The sequence below is a fragment of the Myzus persicae genome, unplaced genomic scaffold, assembly GCF_001856785.1.
Source record: "Myzus persicae strain clone G006 unplaced genomic scaffold, MPER_G0061.0, whole genome shotgun sequence".
Lineage (NCBI taxonomy): Eukaryota > Metazoa > Arthropoda > Insecta > Hemiptera > Aphididae > Myzus > Myzus persicae.
This window is the reverse complement of record NW_019100902.1, coordinates 323,756-343,848: the sequence shown is the minus strand read 5'-3', so window position 1 is coordinate 343,848 and position 20,093 is coordinate 323,756. Positions and strand designations below refer to the sequence as shown.

The 20,093-nt window shown below is 29.9% G+C and overlaps 1 protein-coding gene across 7 annotated transcripts in view; it reads right to left on the bottom strand.

Annotated features, from left to right (window-relative positions):
- Positions 1-20,093, bottom strand: part of LOC111026679 — a 205,473-nt gene that overhangs the window by 10,824 nt on the left and 174,556 nt on the right. For all 7 annotated transcript variants that reach the window (XM_022304799.1, XM_022304798.1, XM_022304802.1 and 4 more), the window contains one exon: positions 17,459-17,943. In XM_022304799.1, the coding sequence (XP_022160491.1) occupies positions 17,459-17,868 (410 nt within the window). In that variant the 5' untranslated portion in view covers positions 17,869-17,943. The remainder of the gene's footprint in view (positions 1-17,458; positions 17,944-20,093) is intronic.

The window sequence follows — 20,093 nt, the reverse complement described above, 5'->3', positions numbered from 1 at the left end:
AGAAGAAAGATGTGTTCATTTTCTGTGAAGATTACTAAATTACGATGAATATTTACGGTGAAACAATAAAATGATTTAAAAAGTCTATTTTGGCGAACTTCGAAAATAATAATTCTAAACAGACCCAAAATTTGTATAAATTATTAATTTTTAGATTTTTTTTGTACCTCAAATTTAAACATATTAATATACATACCAGGAAACTACAAGCGAAAAATTCAGTTTCTGGTGAAACGTGACTATCACTGTAAAAAAATCCGACGACAAAAGGTAGGGCATTTTTCAACATATGATTTTAAACAATACCTATTTATATTTTTAAATTAACATTAGTCATGTTATAAATCATCATTATACAACAACATGTCATAAACCGGTACGAAAATAATTAAAAAATTCAAAATACACTTTTTCCAGACATTCTTACAATATTTGCATTTCATATATTGCTTTATGTTTTTTAATTTTCAGTTACGTTAATGAATAATTTAATTATATATTAATTAATATTATCGTTACACAGCAGCTTTATATAATGACTACCTACTGTCAAATAAACACTAGGTGATATTTAAATCTCCATAAACACGATCGTTATTCGTTAGCATAAAAACTTAATAATAATACACTCGAACCTGTAGTATAAAACTCTATAATGTAATTATTTACAATCAACACTTTAAACGTTAAAATATGATTTTCGCGACTTGGATGGAAAAATATATTTTACCAGTTGAATGTAACACACATATGACTATATTACCTACCACCTGCAGTCATTATACCATTCATGGTATACAAACTACAAAGTGCAGTGGTGGAAATACAGGGGGGTGAGGGAGGATGTATGACCCCCCCATGACCTCTTTTTCAATTTATTTTTTAGTTATATAAATTATACTTTTGATGATCAAATAGTCACATTTCCTCTCCCCCACTTATGATAACTCAGCTGACCTTCACTGACAGATTAATTTGTGGCTTGTTATTCACCTTCGCCTTACTGGCATACTAATTTACTCCTCTCTGACTAGTTCCCTACCTGTCATAACTCGTTAAAAACATACATGACTATTTGCATATTTAATTTACTTTTTAAATTCAATGTTTGAATCAATTAAGTAGATTAAGTTCTTCTCATCTCGTTTTGACGTTTATGACTTTCACTGAGTTTCAGTATCTGCATTTTTTCAAAACAAAATTTAAATAATCGCTATATTGTTTTTTTTAATAACCACAAACGTACCCAAATCCAATATATTTTATATTATTATTTACCTACATGTACAGACGTAGAGTTAAATCGTATCGTATACCCCAGATACCTGTCTGTATACTTCATTACAGATATTTAATTTAGAACTATATTGTTAAAAAAGTTAAGTGTATAGTTCAATGCGGGTATTACCTGATTTTGATGGAGCTTCAAAGTTATTGTATTTTCACATTATACTAATTTAAGAGATAAACATTAACGTAATTTTTTCCGTAGTGAAAATTAATTTTGAAAGACAATTACAAATAAATAAATGCATTTTATTTAATGAGCAAACATCATAAATAATATTATTTTGTCGTTGACCGAAAACTAAATTGATGAGTGAGCTACCTTCTAGCTTCCTGTCGGGGTCGGAAGAAAAGCTATAAACACTCTCCAAGTCTCAAAGAATCGATTGATATGATTATTTTTATTGAAAACAGTCCTGTAGTTTTTGAGTCCATTAATTATAGACAGACAGATAAACCAACAACTAGTACTGTTATATATTCTAAAAATATATTTATATGTAATATACGCCATACGCATATACTGTATTAACTATTAATTATACCAACAACAAAAATAGATTAGGCAATATTGTAAGGATTATAAGTAAAACATAAATACCTACTTAGTTATAATATGGCGTGCAGTAATAATGAGTAGATAGGTACCTTTTAATTATTATAATGTTTGAAACTGAGATTTTCGTATTGAAATGGGTTTGCAATATAATTGCAGCTGCCGCCGCCATATAGGTAATCACAGCCGTTGGTAAACTTATATAATAATCTTATTGTATAAGTTATAATTTCCGGACAACGGTATTTAATATAAATATATATTATACTATTTACACTATAAACATTAATTATCTATTGTTACTATATTGAAACAACAACAGCAACTATAACACTGAATAATATAATGTATAATATATATAAGTACCTTAGCGTGTGCTCAGTGTCCTATCCATACATGAACACAGAAAACAAAAACATTTTGTGTGAATAAGGGTTTATTATAATTATATCATAAATTCATAACCAATATTAATTACGAATTAAATGTTGCTTGTAGCAATAAGGAAGTTGAAAATGTTTTCGTATAATCACAGTCGTTGAACCTCCACCCTTTTTACGTGTCTGGTTGTACACAAACAGAGTAATTCACTAAGCTTGATCACCCCCACCCACCCCATGTTTTTTTTTGGTAATCAATTTTTACTTATATTCATAATTACTTAAGCATTGTAATTGCAATTATTTATACCACGTATGTCTTGTCATGATGTAAACTTGGTTTTTTTTTAAAAAAGTGACAACTCATCTATTTCGTTGTAACTTGTTAGGTAATGCATCAAAAATGTTGATTCATTTAAATACAAATTTGAAAGAGTAGCTTTTGAGTTAATAAAATGTATGTAGAATGTAGATACTTACTTAGAATAATAGTTTGTATAAATGGTTTTGAAAAAATATAAAATAGAAGCAATATTGGGTAGGTAGTATATTTTACTAATCATCATCATACTCAGACATCATCGTATTATAAAACTACTCTTTTGAATTTCGATTTAGATACATCAACATTTTCAAAAAATCATCTGCCTGTAACGATTCAAAGCTAAAAAAGTTCGGTTTTCATTTGAAAAAAGAAGTTTGTTTCGTCACAGAACACTTCTTAAATGATATTTGACCTAAATAATTGAAAATGTAGCACCCAATATTTAGGTACTCAAAAATTCCGAAAATCAGAATTTGAATGTATCCATTATTAAAGGATAAAATTGGGATAAACATGGTTGGTTAATCTGCCTCCTGTACAGGTATATACCTATAATCAATTATGTATAAACTGCGTATAGTTTTAGTTTTGATCCTAGTCCAGCAAACAGATTCTATGATCAAAGGTTTTGTGATGCACTCGAGCGATCGTAGCTCGATAATATATATTGATTTATTATCAATTAATAGTTTACCTATCATAGATTCATAGGCATAGGGTGATAAAATATATTGGGAGGGCTGAAACCACATTAACAATTTTCAATGTAGCGTTTCGGGGTGGGGGGGGGGTTGCCACCCCAAACCCCCTCCAGCGATTTATACTTATACAATTCATTAAAAAAACACTCCTATGTATATTTTATATTTTTAAATTGCTAGAATATTAAAATACGACAAGATATTACCACGTGTCTGCATGTACTCATAGAAAATGCTAATTTAAGCATTTGGTGAAAATGCCAGGTATCTACGGTTATTTGCTTTTTAATTATAACAAAATATCAAAAATCGATCGATCCAATGTCGAAAAAACTTCAAACGTTTATAAAAAATGAATGTGATTTTCCGCTTAATTTTTTTTTTGTTATGTATAGAAAAACTTATGAGGAATATTGTATTATATTTTTAAATCTTAGTTACATTTAAAAAGAATATTTTTATTAATTTCTAACTCAAAGTAACTTGCAAATTTTGGTAATTTTATGAATTTTGACGAAATTATAACCTAATGTAAATGCATTAAAAAAAATTATTGTGACTTCCTATGTATTTTTGATATTTTTAAATTATTTAATATGAACAACTTATGTGCAACCTTTTATTTAATTTTCCACCTTCTTGACTAAGAGAAAATATTGACATATGAAGTACAAAAAACTACATAAAATCGAAAATCTCATAATGTCTGAAACAGCTCAAAAATTATATAACAATTTAGTGAACATTTCAAGTAGGTATTTATGAGTATATTTTTTTATTTTCAGTTACTTATACACTAAAATACAAGATAAATTTAGTCAAAAACTGGTATTTCGTAAAAGTTTCCAAATATTTTTTCCTTTTTCCGTTCATTATTAAGGTTTATTTAGGTATTAAGGTTACTGTTTATCAAATACTGGTATAATATGATAAGTACACTAGTACAATTACATTTACCTGAACAAAATAGACAACAATAATTCTGGGTGGGGGGGAGGGGGCTAATATTTACACAAGTAGGTTAAGCCCCTACAATCCATCCTACAATACTCCTGTGTTATACCTATATTATATTGCAGGTACTTCAGGTTCATTATAAATTACAATGCATTATTATTTAGGATGTCTGTATAATTACCCTATCGATGACGATATTAATTTTATAATTTTTACAAAACATTTGCGTTAAGGCGGCAAAAACCGATAATAATAATAATATTATTATACATCTTTTTGACTGGAATTGCTATTGAAATCATTCGGTACCCACATTTAAGGTGGAGAGTGTGCGTTGTGCCTTGTGTGCACATCACATAAATCGCTATTCGAGTGATGTTCAGTGTGTGACTGAACAGTTTTATATGACTACGTAATTTTACGACTACCTACGTAAAAGGTTTTATCCGATTTCGTGGAAAAAATAGACGTTGCAGCAGCTGTACAATGTGTACAAATTGTTTTTTGACGACGATTTCATACTACTGTTTGGTCTGTTTGACCGGTTGTTTGTTTGTATGGCAATCCATTTAATACCTAAACTTAAAAGTAAAATAAACAGGTCATAATAATTATAACAAAATATGATATTATATTGGGCATATAAATTTAAGTTGAAATGTATGGATATAGTATACAATAATATATATAACTGTATACACATCAGAACAAATGGCCTAGTAGCTGATGTAATGAAGATCAATAAAAAAGAGAAATAAATAAAGGGATTATGTTTAATTTAAACGATTGAAAAAGTGTTTTTAATAAATACAGAATATGGATGGAAAGGGAGTTGTTCACAGTTAAGTCGTATAGCTGCATTCCTGTGCAACAGTGAATAGTACAAACACCCGAGTGATTTGGGTGGACCACTTGGCCGGGTATGCCGGGTATAGTGCCTTCAGATTTAGAAGCAATGATAATAAATCGTCGTGATGTAGGTACAGCTGTATAGAAGATTCCGAGCGGAGGTCACAGCGTGGTTTACTCGGAAAAATTGTCAAGATTTTGTCAAAAAAATGTCTCGAACGGACGGGCACCACGGTTTTATCGAATACTATTATTAAGCAATTTGATAAATTATTTCACTGGAGTACGACGCTTTGTGTTGAAATGTTCATTTCACATACAGCTGGCGAGTCACTTGTAACTTGTTTTCCACTAAAAAAAAGAAGTTCATACCAGGCTTGGAAAGCTCTGATTAAAATAATAATAAAATTTTTAATGGACACTGGTGGAATAGTTATTTGTCACGAGGTTGTCGGTTATCATCATAGTTGTAACATTTAATCTATTCTGTGGTTGTAACTCCAAGTTTAGATAGATAGATTTGATAATTGGGATATTTACATAGATCGACTTTACATAGATCGACTTTACATTTGTTACATAGTACTTATATGTATGTACACTATCTATAAGCGAAATAGTACCAGTGAATATTTATGTCGAAGAAGATGTTATTACAATTATGTTGTTGATAACAATTTATTAAATGAAGAGACACTGCAGTACATTAATTTTGTATCATGTTCAACAATTATTCAAAATCAGGTAGGAATTATTGTATTTATAAAATGATTATATAGTGAAATCTCCATAAAAAGAAATTTCATTTGAAACATTTGTATAAAAAATAGTTTAAATGTTACTTAAATTTACAACCATATAATATGTATCGTATAGGTGCTGTATTGTACATTATAGTGTCTGGATAGTAATCAATAAGTACATGATGAGGATACTTTATTTTCTCCCGTGTATACATAAATTCTTTATTTTTCACCACAGATAGATCAAAACGGACTAATAGAAATTACGACGCAAAAGTATTATGACCAAAAAATAAAATCAATCAATTATTTTGTAGGACGGATATCGTAGTTGGTATATTATAATTAAATTAAAAGTAGATAGAACATCAATTTGAAAGTCAATTAAAAATAAAATTATTAAATGGTATACTCAGCCCAATACCTCTAGACATTCCGAAATTATCAACACAGGAATGAGAATCGGTCATACCAACCTTACCCGCATACACAACATACAATATGAAGATCAACCTCTCTGCAGCCGATGCAATGAACCTCTCAATCAAGCATATAGTTTTAGACTGTCCGCTATTCGTCAACGCGAGAAATCGAGAAGAATATCGAGTACAGTTCAATGTTTTTATCGTGTTGTACAAAATATTATATACAATATCGGGTAGATAGAAAATTGTATTTATAAAATGATTTTATTATATAATTTAGTAGGTATAATCACATTAAATAATATCAAAATATTCATTATTAATACATATTTTGTTTTACTTACGCAAAATATTGGTTCTGTATACTTTTTGAAAATGTGTGCGAAAAAAAATAGTTAAACGTCACTGATGATTTTACTTTAATTTACAACCATATATGTATCGTTAGGTACTATTGCTATAAATAGTGTTTAGGATAGTAATCAATATATGACCACGACGTACATCTTACATTTCTGAAATTCTATTTTTTTTTCATACCAGATACATCGAACCTTCCTAATTGAAATTACGACGCGAAAGTATTATGACAAAAAAAATCAATCAATCATTTAGTAGGGCGAAGCGTATCGTAAAATATCAGAAAGGCAGTGAGCCGCACAGAGTCACCAGCTGAGATAATTTGAACGACGGTGGCTTATATTTCTGCCTCCTATAAAGTTGCGGTGCTCGGTTGTATAATGTACAAGTTCCTGCGATAAAACGATAATAAACAATTAATTATATATTTAACAAATATTTTTTTGTTTCTAGAAAACGACACAAAAAATAAAACATTGAGTGGCTACTGCAGTTTTTTTGTAAATATTTCTGTATTACACACTTCAATTATTTTAATAAATATTAATATCGGTTGTATTGAATATATATATTTATAATTCAGAAGTCAGCATTTAATACGATTTAATAACATTTTTGATATTATTTAAGTTAATTAACAACACGATAATGCTACAATACATTTTTCTAGAAACGTATACGATAATATGATTCTTAATTATAATTTATAAACATTAAAATATTATATTATATACGTCTTGTGGCATATAAACATTTACCATGAAATCTTGAACTTACTCGTTTATCTACACCCTTCATGTAAAGTCATTAAAAATGACTCATTATATTAACAATGCTTCAAGTCAAATATTTTATAGATGGTGTCTACAGTGAATTATCGTTGAAAAACGTTCCAATAAAGTAGGTCTTTTAGTGTTTATATTGATTGTAATTAAAAACAACGGTGTTACAGATGCATATTTTTTATTAAAAATGTATATACTTGGTTTGTGGTTTTATATTTAAAAACAATTATAAAAAAGTCCAAGATCACTTTAATGATATTGGTTCTTCTGGGATTTGTCTGTTGACTTTATTCCCATTCAATTAAAGACAATATTTAATCATCGTATAAAAATAATAATATCATTGATGTACCAAAATAAACCTACTATATCTCATGCAGAGCTCTCATAGAACAAGTAAGAACTCGAAATATTTTGTTAATTTATTTAGATTAGTATTTAAATGTTTATTGGAAAACATGTTTAAATACATTTTTGAAAATAATTCCAAAAATATCGTTTAACGTATAAGAACACACGAAGAGGAATGCACGCATTTTGATTATTTTTGGGAAGTATAAATTACGATTGTTCAGTGAAAATGAAAATATTATTCTCGTATAATATCAGTTTATAATAAAAAAATACAGCCATAATATAACTAATTTCATTGGTACATATAATATTATATGCTCGTTATAGTTTGTTCTTGGAAGTGCGTATAAAATATACACATAAATACGGGTTGATTCGCTGTAATATGTATAGCTCATTCCTTTTTTCTTTTCGATGATGCAGTTATTCAAAATTTGATTTTTGGAATTATCAAAATATACACTTTTAACTTTATGTGTATATTTTAAAATTCTTGAGATATTTTGTACTACTTAAGAAGTGTATGTGGGGATAAAAACTTCTAATGTTCGAATAAGAAGCACCGGTTTCTTCTTTTAATTATTTAGCAGATCATTTTTCTGAAAATGTTGAAGTATTAAAATCAAAATTCGTAAGAGTAGTTTTTGAGTTGTTTATCTTTGTGTTCTTAGGACAATTATATGTAGATGCCGGTGAGCGGCTGCTTATTACAAAATTACACAATATTTAAGTATATAGGTACTCGCAGAGGAAACGAGAGTGTGTTAATTACCGGGACTCGTTCATATTATATAATATTATGTGCGAATGTATAATGTATATTGTATATACATCCGCAGATATTATAATGATATTAATAAAAGTAATTTAACAGTGACATTCAATATTTGAAAATGTTAACCATAATTTACTGTCCACGTATATTAAACTATACGCTCACATAATAAACCTGTAAACATAATAACAGATAATATGAAATATCACATACTACATGCTAGTAACAGATATTAATTTTTTAATTTTTTTTTTTTTTGTTTTTATTTATTTTTTGGCAAATTCGGATTGCAACCGGCCAGCGAGGTGTCGTTATAATAATAAAGGGGAAGTAATGAAAATAAAAATACGTTTAACAGCGCCGCCGCGGAAAAGATTTTGCGCGATTTCGTTTTATAGATTCAGAACGCGGCGAGGATAAGCTATCGTTGCACCAGGTTTTAATACGAATCCTCGGCTGTATGTAAACTGCGTAGTCCTTCCTTTTATGCCGCCCCCGTCGGAATAAGAACCGACGAAGACGCTTTTTTCCAGTAACAAATGTTCTCCGATTCGTATTCGAGTAAAATATTCAATCTGTGTCCATCGAGAAAGTTTGATGTAGATTTATTATTATACCGCGGCGGTAATCCGCTGCAGGCTGCAGTTAAGCGACGTTTATTATTATTATTACTATTATCATCATCAGTTCAAGTGTGGCTATACTATATTATTGTTTTCGGAGCGAAAAAAAACTCCGTGTAGAAAAAACCACTGCACTCCATAGCGTACAATATGATATTATGATAAGTATAATTACCTATGGGTAACAGATTTATGAATTATTCTAATTATTATAGCTTTGTATCACTGCACAGTCAAGGTGTAAAATTTTTTTTTAACTTTTAATTTCTTCAGCAGAATACTTTCCTGAAAAATTATGAGTATAAAATATGTATTGAATATGTTTTTTTAGTTAATAACAGTATTTAAACTTTAGAGTTAAAGTTAGCACCACTCATCAGAGGTTTGTATATTATGCTTATTAGCTTATTAATAGTAAAAAAATTATATATTTATTTAATATTCCATATTACATTATACATTAAGTATTGGCGTTTTTTAAGAAAAGTCGTTTGCTACCGATTATATGAAAATAAAAATATAGGCTGTGCTATTAAAAAAAATCAAAAACCTAAAATATCATTGCCTAGATAATATCATTAATAATATAGAGCTAATATCAAAACAATTGTATTTTTCACTGAAAACATAATATGAATGTATAAAACGGATTATAACATAAGGTTTGTAATGTTGTTTATACTCTGATTAAAATACACTTCACGGTTTAATAAAAAAATGTGTACTCTTAAGGATATAACAGCTATTTTGAGAGTCGATAATTATTTGTCATTATAGTATAAGGCCACCGCCATTGAAAAATCTAATAATTGGTACAAGAAACGTTTTTTTTGGTTGACGTTCGTGGTATGCGTTTCGAAATAAAAGAATTGTTGAGACGTTTAACGCTTGTAAAATATAATATAGAAACCTAGCTATAGATGATAAAAAAAACAAAAAGCTGGAAAAAGCAAAAAATCTACGCCTCACACTCGTCACAGAAAATGTGTTTGTTCATTCGCAATGGAATCGCATTCCACGCACATCCAAAATAATATACTGTGACAATACTCGCTGACTGTAATTTCCATGTATGTGTTAGTTTCCAATCAATATATTTGTTTAGTTTACGATCAAAATTATTATACTTTAAGAAGTATACTGTACTATTATAATATAGCTTACACGAATTATTTAAATTTATAAGTCCTGCTATAACACTATTTATATTTTTCAAAAACCATAGGTTACTTTACATATACCTACCTTTAAATGATTTTTGCACTTGTTATTATTGATGGTTTACCAAATACCAATACACAAGATTCCAATAAGTATAGCTTATACCTAACGTAATAGGATTATATAATTTTAATAAAACTGGGAAAATTAATTCAATTTTTGAAAACTCAGTTCAGTCAACCATTTTTTTTTCAATTAAATAAGTAGACATTTTCAATATATAGGTATATCATAATTTATTAAGTTAACAAATCCCATCAACTGAACTCAACTTAAATTAATAAGTTGAGTTACTTAAAAATAAAAATGCACGGAAAACTTATAGATAACCATTGTCCGAAATTATGTGCACTGAGAGTATGACTTACGAAGTTCTGATTTGCATATAAATAAATAAATAATCATGAAAAAATAAAAGTTTATAGCAAACCCATCGTGGCGACCGACTGAAAAGTAGGTAGGTATTTAGTGAAAATAAATACTAAATAAAATTGCAGCAGTGTTATGGTCAGATAATGATAAAAACCGTAAAAGTGTTTAATATACTAATCATTATGATTATAATAAGTTGAAATTAAGTGATTAACTAAACTATTTTAATTTATTAACTCTTAAATGCCCGCCTTGATTATTTTATCATAAAAACTAAAAAGTGGAAAAATGGAAAAATACAATTTACAAATTGGAGATAAAATTTCGTTAATTATGGTGGAATATTTAAACATATTTTTTTTTAATGAAACTCTATTGAAACGCGGCCTAATAAGTTAAACAATGTTTAATATTTTAACTTCTAATATAATATCAAAATATAGTTAGGGAAAACAACCTGAGTTTTGAACAGCTACTAATTACGCGTTGCGATTATTTTTTTAACATGCTTGATTGATGGAATTTACCAAAACTGCAGAAGAGCTGGTTACGTATAAAGTATTAAATATTACTTATGGGTAACAAATAATAATAAAATTGCAAGTCACGATTTAAAAATATCGATACTTTCAAATTTATGCGATTATGTAAATGTTAATTTATTTTTTGAATTACTACAGCATATATATTTTTGTTTTGATAATCTAAAACAGAATATTTTTCTGAGAATTTCAATACGCAAATAATCGAATATCGATCGCGTAGTTAATTAGTTAAAATAGTATTTAAAGTTTTGGTCGAGTGCGGAGAGGAGTGGCACAAAACCTCGTCAAAACGTTTGACCACTGCACCGCTCATCAAAATTTGTGACTAATTAACTAACTTTAACTAATTAACTAAGTTTGGAATTCGATTTTCAAATGATATTATTTAAATTATCAGAAAAAAATTCTGATTCGAAGTACAAAATTAAACATAATTGTACGAAAAAAACTGATATCGATAAAAGTAGTAAATATTTTATTCACTTATAGCTTAAAAATAATAATAAAAAATGTATAAGACTATTGAAACTTTAGAGAAAAATGAATCTTTACTTTTAATAAAATCACCTTGTGATGAACGCGGCAGACGTGATGATGGCTTAAATCGAGATGTATAGGTACAATATTTTTCCCTTATAATTCTTTAGTGACATAATAAAATAAAAGGGCTTAGTGAATTCCTACAGTCACAATAATAATAATAATAATAATAATAATACCTACATAATATGTAGTCACAGATGCTCCAATAGCTTATGATGACAAGCCCGTCAAGTCGATTCCTACAAGTCCAGAGGTCCACTATTCAAATAGAGATCAATTCCCAATATTTAATTTTGAGTACGTCATAGATAATAATATAATATATATAAATCGACACTGACTTGAAAAAAGTTTGGGATGGAAGTATCCTAACCCTTTATAAGGTACGATTTCAAAGATATTTTTCTCGTTTGTCACGCAGTTGACTTACATATAAATTTGTAATACCTACGCTTTCCATAGAATTTACACTATTTATAAATTGTTGTTAAGACAAAGAGTATAATATTTTAAATTTAACTTATACTTAGGTACCTACAAATTGTAGGTGCATTTTTTGTGATATATTTTTTAATTAGTTTTGTTTACAATAGAATCGCTTTTTGTTAAAAGGGCACATGTTACATTTTTCGTAAAAATGGTTTTATTTTGGTATTCTGTTATTTGTATATAAGTTTATCATATATGTTAAAATGGCACATGTGCTACTTATTATAACAGAGATATAATTTTTTTATTCTATGATTTTTGTTAAAAGGTCACATGTGCAGCACAATTTATGTAGTTTTTTATCATTTCCCAAAAGTTTATCTGTTGAAACAAATGTCCTTTTAACAAAAAGCGATTCATTATAATTCATTATAATTATTATAAGCGTATGATCAAATAGTATAATATAATTATCACGAATTGCTGGTAAATTTGAATTATGAAAAGTCACCCTTCAGTGGAGACACTTTTGCTGCTCGGTATTAACTAATGATTAATTTGAATTTGAATGAGGTCTTAGTGCCATTGGCGAGCTAATCGTCCAGGTGGATTTCCAGGGATATTTTGGAGTTGAGATCACTGACGATGGGGTTTGGGGATGGTAGTTGGCTTTGCGGGATCGGAATCGTTTGTGTAGAAGATGAATGCAGATTTGGATAAAATATGGTGTGTGCGATAAGTATGATAAGAGACGTAAAAAGGTACATCCGTAATCAGGTGGAGTTAATTGGAATTTTAAATTAAATTCTAGCAAAATTATATATTTAAATACCTATGATAATAATAATGTAATAGTATGTTCTCTCATTTCGCACTACCCACGATGTACATTTTATGTTGAATACAGTGGCGTATACCACGGAAGGGGAGAGGGGGATAGTTTAGGCAGGAATATAACACCCCTGCGTGAATTTTCTCCCTATCTCAAACAACGTCTGTCTGCTATGGACTATGATATTCTACCACCAAAAATACGTATTTTATATATATTCCGGTGAAATCATCTTTAAGAAACACCCGATTTTATAAACCCGTACAAAACGCCGTTTACCTATACCGTGGTACTTACCTATATATTTATTTACAAAAACATGAAATTCCGTGTTGATATTTTTTACCGTTACCCGAAATCCACAAATCGATATACAGCTCGTATGTTTGCCCAAAGTAATGGCTATGCCATAATAACATCCGTCCGTTCGTCTTTATGTATATTATTATTTATTACACAGTTGAAAAAACATCTGATCAATTATTGAACACGATATGACAAAATTTTTTTTAAAAAATTAGATTTGGAGAGAGGGGCGTAATGACTTCGGGGGTAATATATTATTCCCCTCGTCGGCGGCCTGCATCGTTCTCGTATCACTATTATCATCCCCTCCCACTGTATAGAAGAGTCCCGGAATCATTTTTTTTTGTATAAACCTATAAGTATCGATATTATCAGCTCCCAGTGGGGAGAATTTTTTTCATTTTTTTTTTTTTTGTTAAACGCACTATTGTATGGTTTACCTATATAATATAGGTTTACCTTCTTGCAGGAACCTAAATACAAGAGGCGCCAAACCACGGCTCACACCATAGACTCATGTGCACGGCTCAAGTTTACGTCACGCAAGACATTTTTACAAGTATAATAATAGGTATAATAATATGAAGAAAAAATGCAATCTGACATTACACCATCGTTATTCTATCGTTCCGAATTTTACAAATTTTATTCCCTTTGATATATTATCTTATTTACGATAATTGAGAATTTGAGAACCTTTTTTTTTATTGCTTATGGCTATTATTATGGCATATTTTTCATTATAGGTAGGTACTGCGAGGCTCGAGAGTCGAGAATCTCTTATCGCTGGCCACCCCTAATCGATATATAATTCATTTATATTATATTATGTCATTTTAATCTCCCTATTTTATATCAATTATGTTGTTATAATACTACACATTAATGTTAATTATCTTTTGTGTTTATACATATTGATTGTTTGCAATATGTTCGATCATCTATCTTGTTACTATATATTTATTGCTATTACTACTTTTACCGTCTGTAATATTGTTACATAATATGTATCCCTTATCCCTAATATTGTAATTATTGAGCCATAATAGTCTATGACTGAAGGCTAATAAAAAAAAAATTAATTTATATTATACTTGAGTGTGAATAATGACTAGTTTAATCTTTGCGGGAATCGTAGGAACTGCAAAAATTGTATAGGTATTGACGTATAAGTACCGAATATTGCCAACACCAGTTCCTCCTCTGGTGCCAACACCAGTTCCTCCACATATTCCCGATAACAAGGGAAAAAAAGTATCGAATATTAAACAATAATAATAGTGGCTCATTTTTATAAATTGTATGTTTACTTATGTATTGTTGTGGTCTTTTAAAATAAGTCATTAAATTCTATAATTATTTTATTAATTAAATCATTACTATATTTATTAATACATGTTGAGATATAAATAACTGTGTAATAGACTCTTTGCTCCCACCACAAGCTTTGCTTATAGGGAGTAGATTTAAATTTTGATGGAAATATATTATTGTAAAATGTAAATATTGCCTATATTAATTAAAATATAAAATAAATAAAATAAAATAGTCTATTACATTTATTAACATAAAATCGTGAAGTTTAGATGTTTAGACAATAGTGCTGCAGCGTGAACACGCTACTATATACTACTTCGTGTACACTATTTTCCGCACATCTAAAATGTAAATACCTGCAGATGTTAATGGTCTCGAGATTTAATAATGCAAAACAAAAACAAAAAAAAATTTAAATATGCACATATTTAAGCATAAAAAATAATTTGAATAATACTACATACAAAATATAATAATTGTAAAATATGCAAAATATTATTTTATTATAGATACATTTTATTTTAGTTTTTATACTATTATAATATTATGTAGATTGTACGAAGTGCAATTTTCAAACAAAAACATTAAAATTGCAAATAGTTTTTAATATATTTGGGTACCTATATACACACTATAAGCCTTTATTTTAATAATTATGGGTCGGGAGTATAAAACTAGTGCTTTCTTCTCAATGCTTCAAATAATATACACAATGCGTGGTAAATAAAGTCGTACACAATATCTATTTCACATACTTACGTATGTGACGAGTTTAAAAACGAAATTTAATTGTGTTACTTACCTAATATTTTTACATTTTATTTCCAAATTAATGGTCCTAAGAATTTGGTGGCTGTAATAAGCAATCAAAGCCTACACTAAGGAATAGGGATTAGAAGAAAAATATTACCAGCTACAAGCTAGTCCATTCCGGATGGTAGGTTCTTGGTCCACACATTTCTCTATAATAATATGTGGGGTGACAATAAAAACAATATTTTTATATTGCACATACATCACCAAAAATAACGTTGATACCTTATTTATTTTTTTAAACCTTTAGAATGGTAAAATAAAAATAAGCTGAGAGAATAATATAGGTTAGTTTGCTACGGCATTGCACGATACAAATAAGTCTGGTATACACAAATTGATTGTGCTCCGATACACCGTGTGTCATCGTCCATAGGATTTAGTAAATGATAATAATAATATAGACGTACGGCTACCCAGCGAAATTAAATCCATCATTAATTGCAGCAATCTCGCTTTTCAACGAAAAGAGCTGCAAAAACTTATATCTCGATATCAATAAATAATTGTTGAATTACTTACTATGATATGTGCATATAGTCTAACCATTTTCATGCTCCTTTAGTTAGTATTATTATTTTTTGTATATTAATAGGTAGCTGCTATTGGTTACTCGGGCTGATAAGGGAAAAGCGCATGCATCACGTGTATGGTTGGGTTTGGTTTTATAAACCTCGAACAAACCAACTATATCTTAAAACAATTTTGAAAGTTTATTAGTTATAAAATATTTCCTCTATATGTTTTTTGGCTATAGACACAAAAACTACTCTCCCGGTTTTCAAGGAAATACTAGAGGTTGTTCTTAGGTGTAACAGGTGAGTTTAGAAAGTATAGTTTGAAGTTTGAACCACATTCGGAAATATACTAAGAATTATATTATACGATCAACACTGAGGTACACTAAAATCAATATACACCGAAGTAACTCCGTATTTTTCCCAGGGAAAAGTCGGGGGTTGCAAAGCTAGTATGCAGTAATATAAATAAATATATTTGATACACCTCCAAGGACAGGCAGGCTGCAACGATGTATAGGGCACATGGTCGAGGAATGGCCAAAAGACTCGTCAGTAGACTATAATTATAGCACTACACTTCTTCCACGTATTATTTTGGACCAGACCATTTGAGCAATATTTTTGGGATATAAGATATACTTAAATCTATACTGATAGAAAACGCGGATGGATCCAGTTGAGGATCCAAGGTGAGGAGAGGGCTTTAGCTGCCCTTTTGAAATGTTTTATATCATGTATTTATTTATGTTATAATATTAATAGTTCATATATACCTAGGTCATAAAGTCTATAAATTTAAAATAAAAAATTGTTGATATTATTATAAAAATCTTATCTCATCTTATCTACACATAATGTTATTTATGATCTATTATATATTAAAATTATAATTCTATTTTTTCTGAAAACCTAACCCCTTCCCTTTTCGGATTTCTTGATCAACGTCTGACGGGATCGACTCCCCAAAAAGGTATTGTTACCGTTTTCTATCGTAATATAATATCAGTATTAATGTTGTGAATTTGTAGAAAAATGCATTTACCTACTATAAAATAGGTAATTTATTCATTCTTTAATGATTCGATAATTTTAATAATTTCTGACATTAAAACCTTTTTACGAACATTTCATGAATTATTTTTTCATTTTAGTCTTGAATGAATATTTCACACAATCCGCTCACACTATTCGTATTTAATTAATACTATATTATCTTTATTTAAAATATTTTTGAGAAACTTGAGAGATTTTTATATCCGTTGAAATTTAAAATGTTTTTATGATTCTTTATGTATACAACATTTTATGAGTGCATTTTTCGGAATTCGTTAAGTACCTATTTTAAGGGGTTTCGGTGTTTTATAAGTGCATTTTTACGTTGGTTTTTAATGCATTAAAACCACAGCTCTAATTATTATCTATTTACGGTTACACGTTACTTTTTGTGATGCGATGGGTCTGTGAAGCAGTGCACGCACGTCATGATGAGCAAAATGAACGCAAAGTTCAGGAAACACGTGACGGCGATGATGACGAGCACTTCGTTGGTCGTGTAGCACATGCTGTCCGGTGCGGCGTGCTGCAGCACATGCGGTGGCGGCGGCGGCTGCGGTGACCTGGCCGCGGTGTCGTTGACGCCGGCCGCAGCGGCCAGCACGTCGTGCCGGCGGTGGTGACGGCCCACGACGGACGCGGCCGGGCGGACGACGTCGGCCACCGACGCCGCGGCCACCGACCCGCCTGTGGTCGGCCATCTGTTGGGCGGTGCCATTTTGTGGTGCTTGCCGTGGTGCCGGACCGAACGCCGCCCGTCTGCACCGCCACCGCCGCCGCCGTCGTCGTCGTTCATTGTCCTTTAGAGGTCGGCGCCGATCATGTTCGCGATCTGTACGTTACCCGCCTCGAATGCCGCCGGATCGCGAGTCTGCGGACAAAGTCAACAAAACTATGATAATATTTATAATATATTTTATTATTATTATATTATCATAATTTTTTTAATAGTAAACCCAAAGCCCCGTTGGGTGGTTTTTTAGTAGATTTTTAATTGTGTGAGAGGGTACACCTGTTGGTTTGGAACACGTGTGTGTGTTTCGAGGATTCACCTCTATGAAACCGGGTGGTCACCCATCCGGAAACTAGTGTCACTGGACAAAGCTGGCAGTCAGAGCACATTTGTGACTGAAGTCAGACGTCGCATCACACCAAACTACATAATATATTTTATTTTATTTTGAAGTGAAACTTTTATAGCGTAAGTTGGATTCAAGGGCTAAGGCGCTGCCACCAAAAAGCGTGGATTATTGGACACCAAAAAGTTTCTGTGGTAATAAATAACAATCCATTTGCCGTATTTTTGTGTACCTATAGTAATTACTAATTAGGTATAAATTAATTTTGATTGAACATTTCATTTGAAATACAAACAGAATATTTGACAGTTAGTTTCTCTTTATCCGCGCAAACTATTGCAACACGCACAATTTCACTTATTTATTTATAAATTAACTAATAGTATAACATAAATAAGTATTAAAATAAACATATTACAATGAATATGCATTTAAAATTGGAAAGTCGGTTTCAAAACGAAATAGAATGAAAACCCAATAGACCAACTAAAACGTTATTAAACATTTTTATATAGATATACGAGTCAGTGACATCACAGTAGCAGAGCTGCAAAAAATTCCATTTAAGTAATATAAAATGTATAAAAGCTTAACCAGGAAAACAAAAAAAAAATAATCAGATTACTGAGTAATATTACAGAATATTGAACAGACGATTTAACTGAAAAAAAAATATATCCTTGAATATTAGGTAAATTAAATTAAAAAAATAAACAGCGAAAAAGTAGACACATTGTATATACATGTCTAATATTAAAAATAGAAACAATGAACACTTTGCCATACACTCGACAGCATTTTTTTTTGTGTGGCACACACGCACAAAGTGGCGTGAAATTAGGTAGGCGTGCATTATATCGTCCTAGATCTCTCTATAGTCCTCTCAATGTTATTTTACTATGCATAGGTACATTATGTGCGGTCGTGGTATAATAATATTTATTATATAAAAAAATAAAAATATGCGGCCGAAAGCGGATTATCCCTTTTCGAGGCTATAGCTTAAGTTTCGTGTGTATATAATGTACTATATAATATAATACGTACGCAGACAGTTAAAGTTTCATCACCTCGTCAAGGAAGAAAAACCAATTGGGATCTTTTTGCTTGGGACGGCAAAAAAAAAAAAAAAAAATTAAAACAAAATAAAAATTGCTGTAATCTCGCCCGAGTGTGTCGATTTTGGGACGTGTGCTTCGAATCGTATTAAACTTAAATAAAATCACGAAACCCCTCGAATAACCCTTAGTTAAGTCACCCTTCCCAAAATAATCGTCATGGGTGGCTGTGTTATTTGTTTACATTTTTTTTTACCGTTAGGCGAATGTAAAGGCAAAAAATTATTTTTAACGCGTCGTCGTCAAATGTCAAATTGTAAATGGATTTGACCAAAACTTAACCCTTATATACTGTGTAGAAATATTATACACACCACAGAGATCGATTTTATAGTCGTCAAACTACATATTATTATTATGACACATACGTAGAAACGGGTAGTAAAGTTCTTATGAGTAAGGTTACGATGTGTATGACCTTAAAATATATCTAAACAATTCATGAAAATATTGTGCCCTTAAAACAATCAAATTTGATAATACAAAATGCGTTAAAAAAATGTATACATTGCATGATTCAATGGATTTAAAATAATAAATTAATTACCAATAATCTTTAATAATTTTTTTTATTTTTATTTTGGTTATAACCTAACCGTCAAAAAAATGTATCTTCATCCGTCTTTATCTTCCGGTGCTATGGCATCTTTGGTTTGATGGTTCCCGCGTCTACTTTTATAATCTTTAGTGATATAATTTTATTTTTATTTTTAATAATCATACTACCTACATTTACTCTAGGTTAATAATTGTTTTTAATTAAAATGTGTAAGTTTGTTTTTACTTAGGTAGGGTTTTTAAAAAATCGTTTCATTTGAAATCTT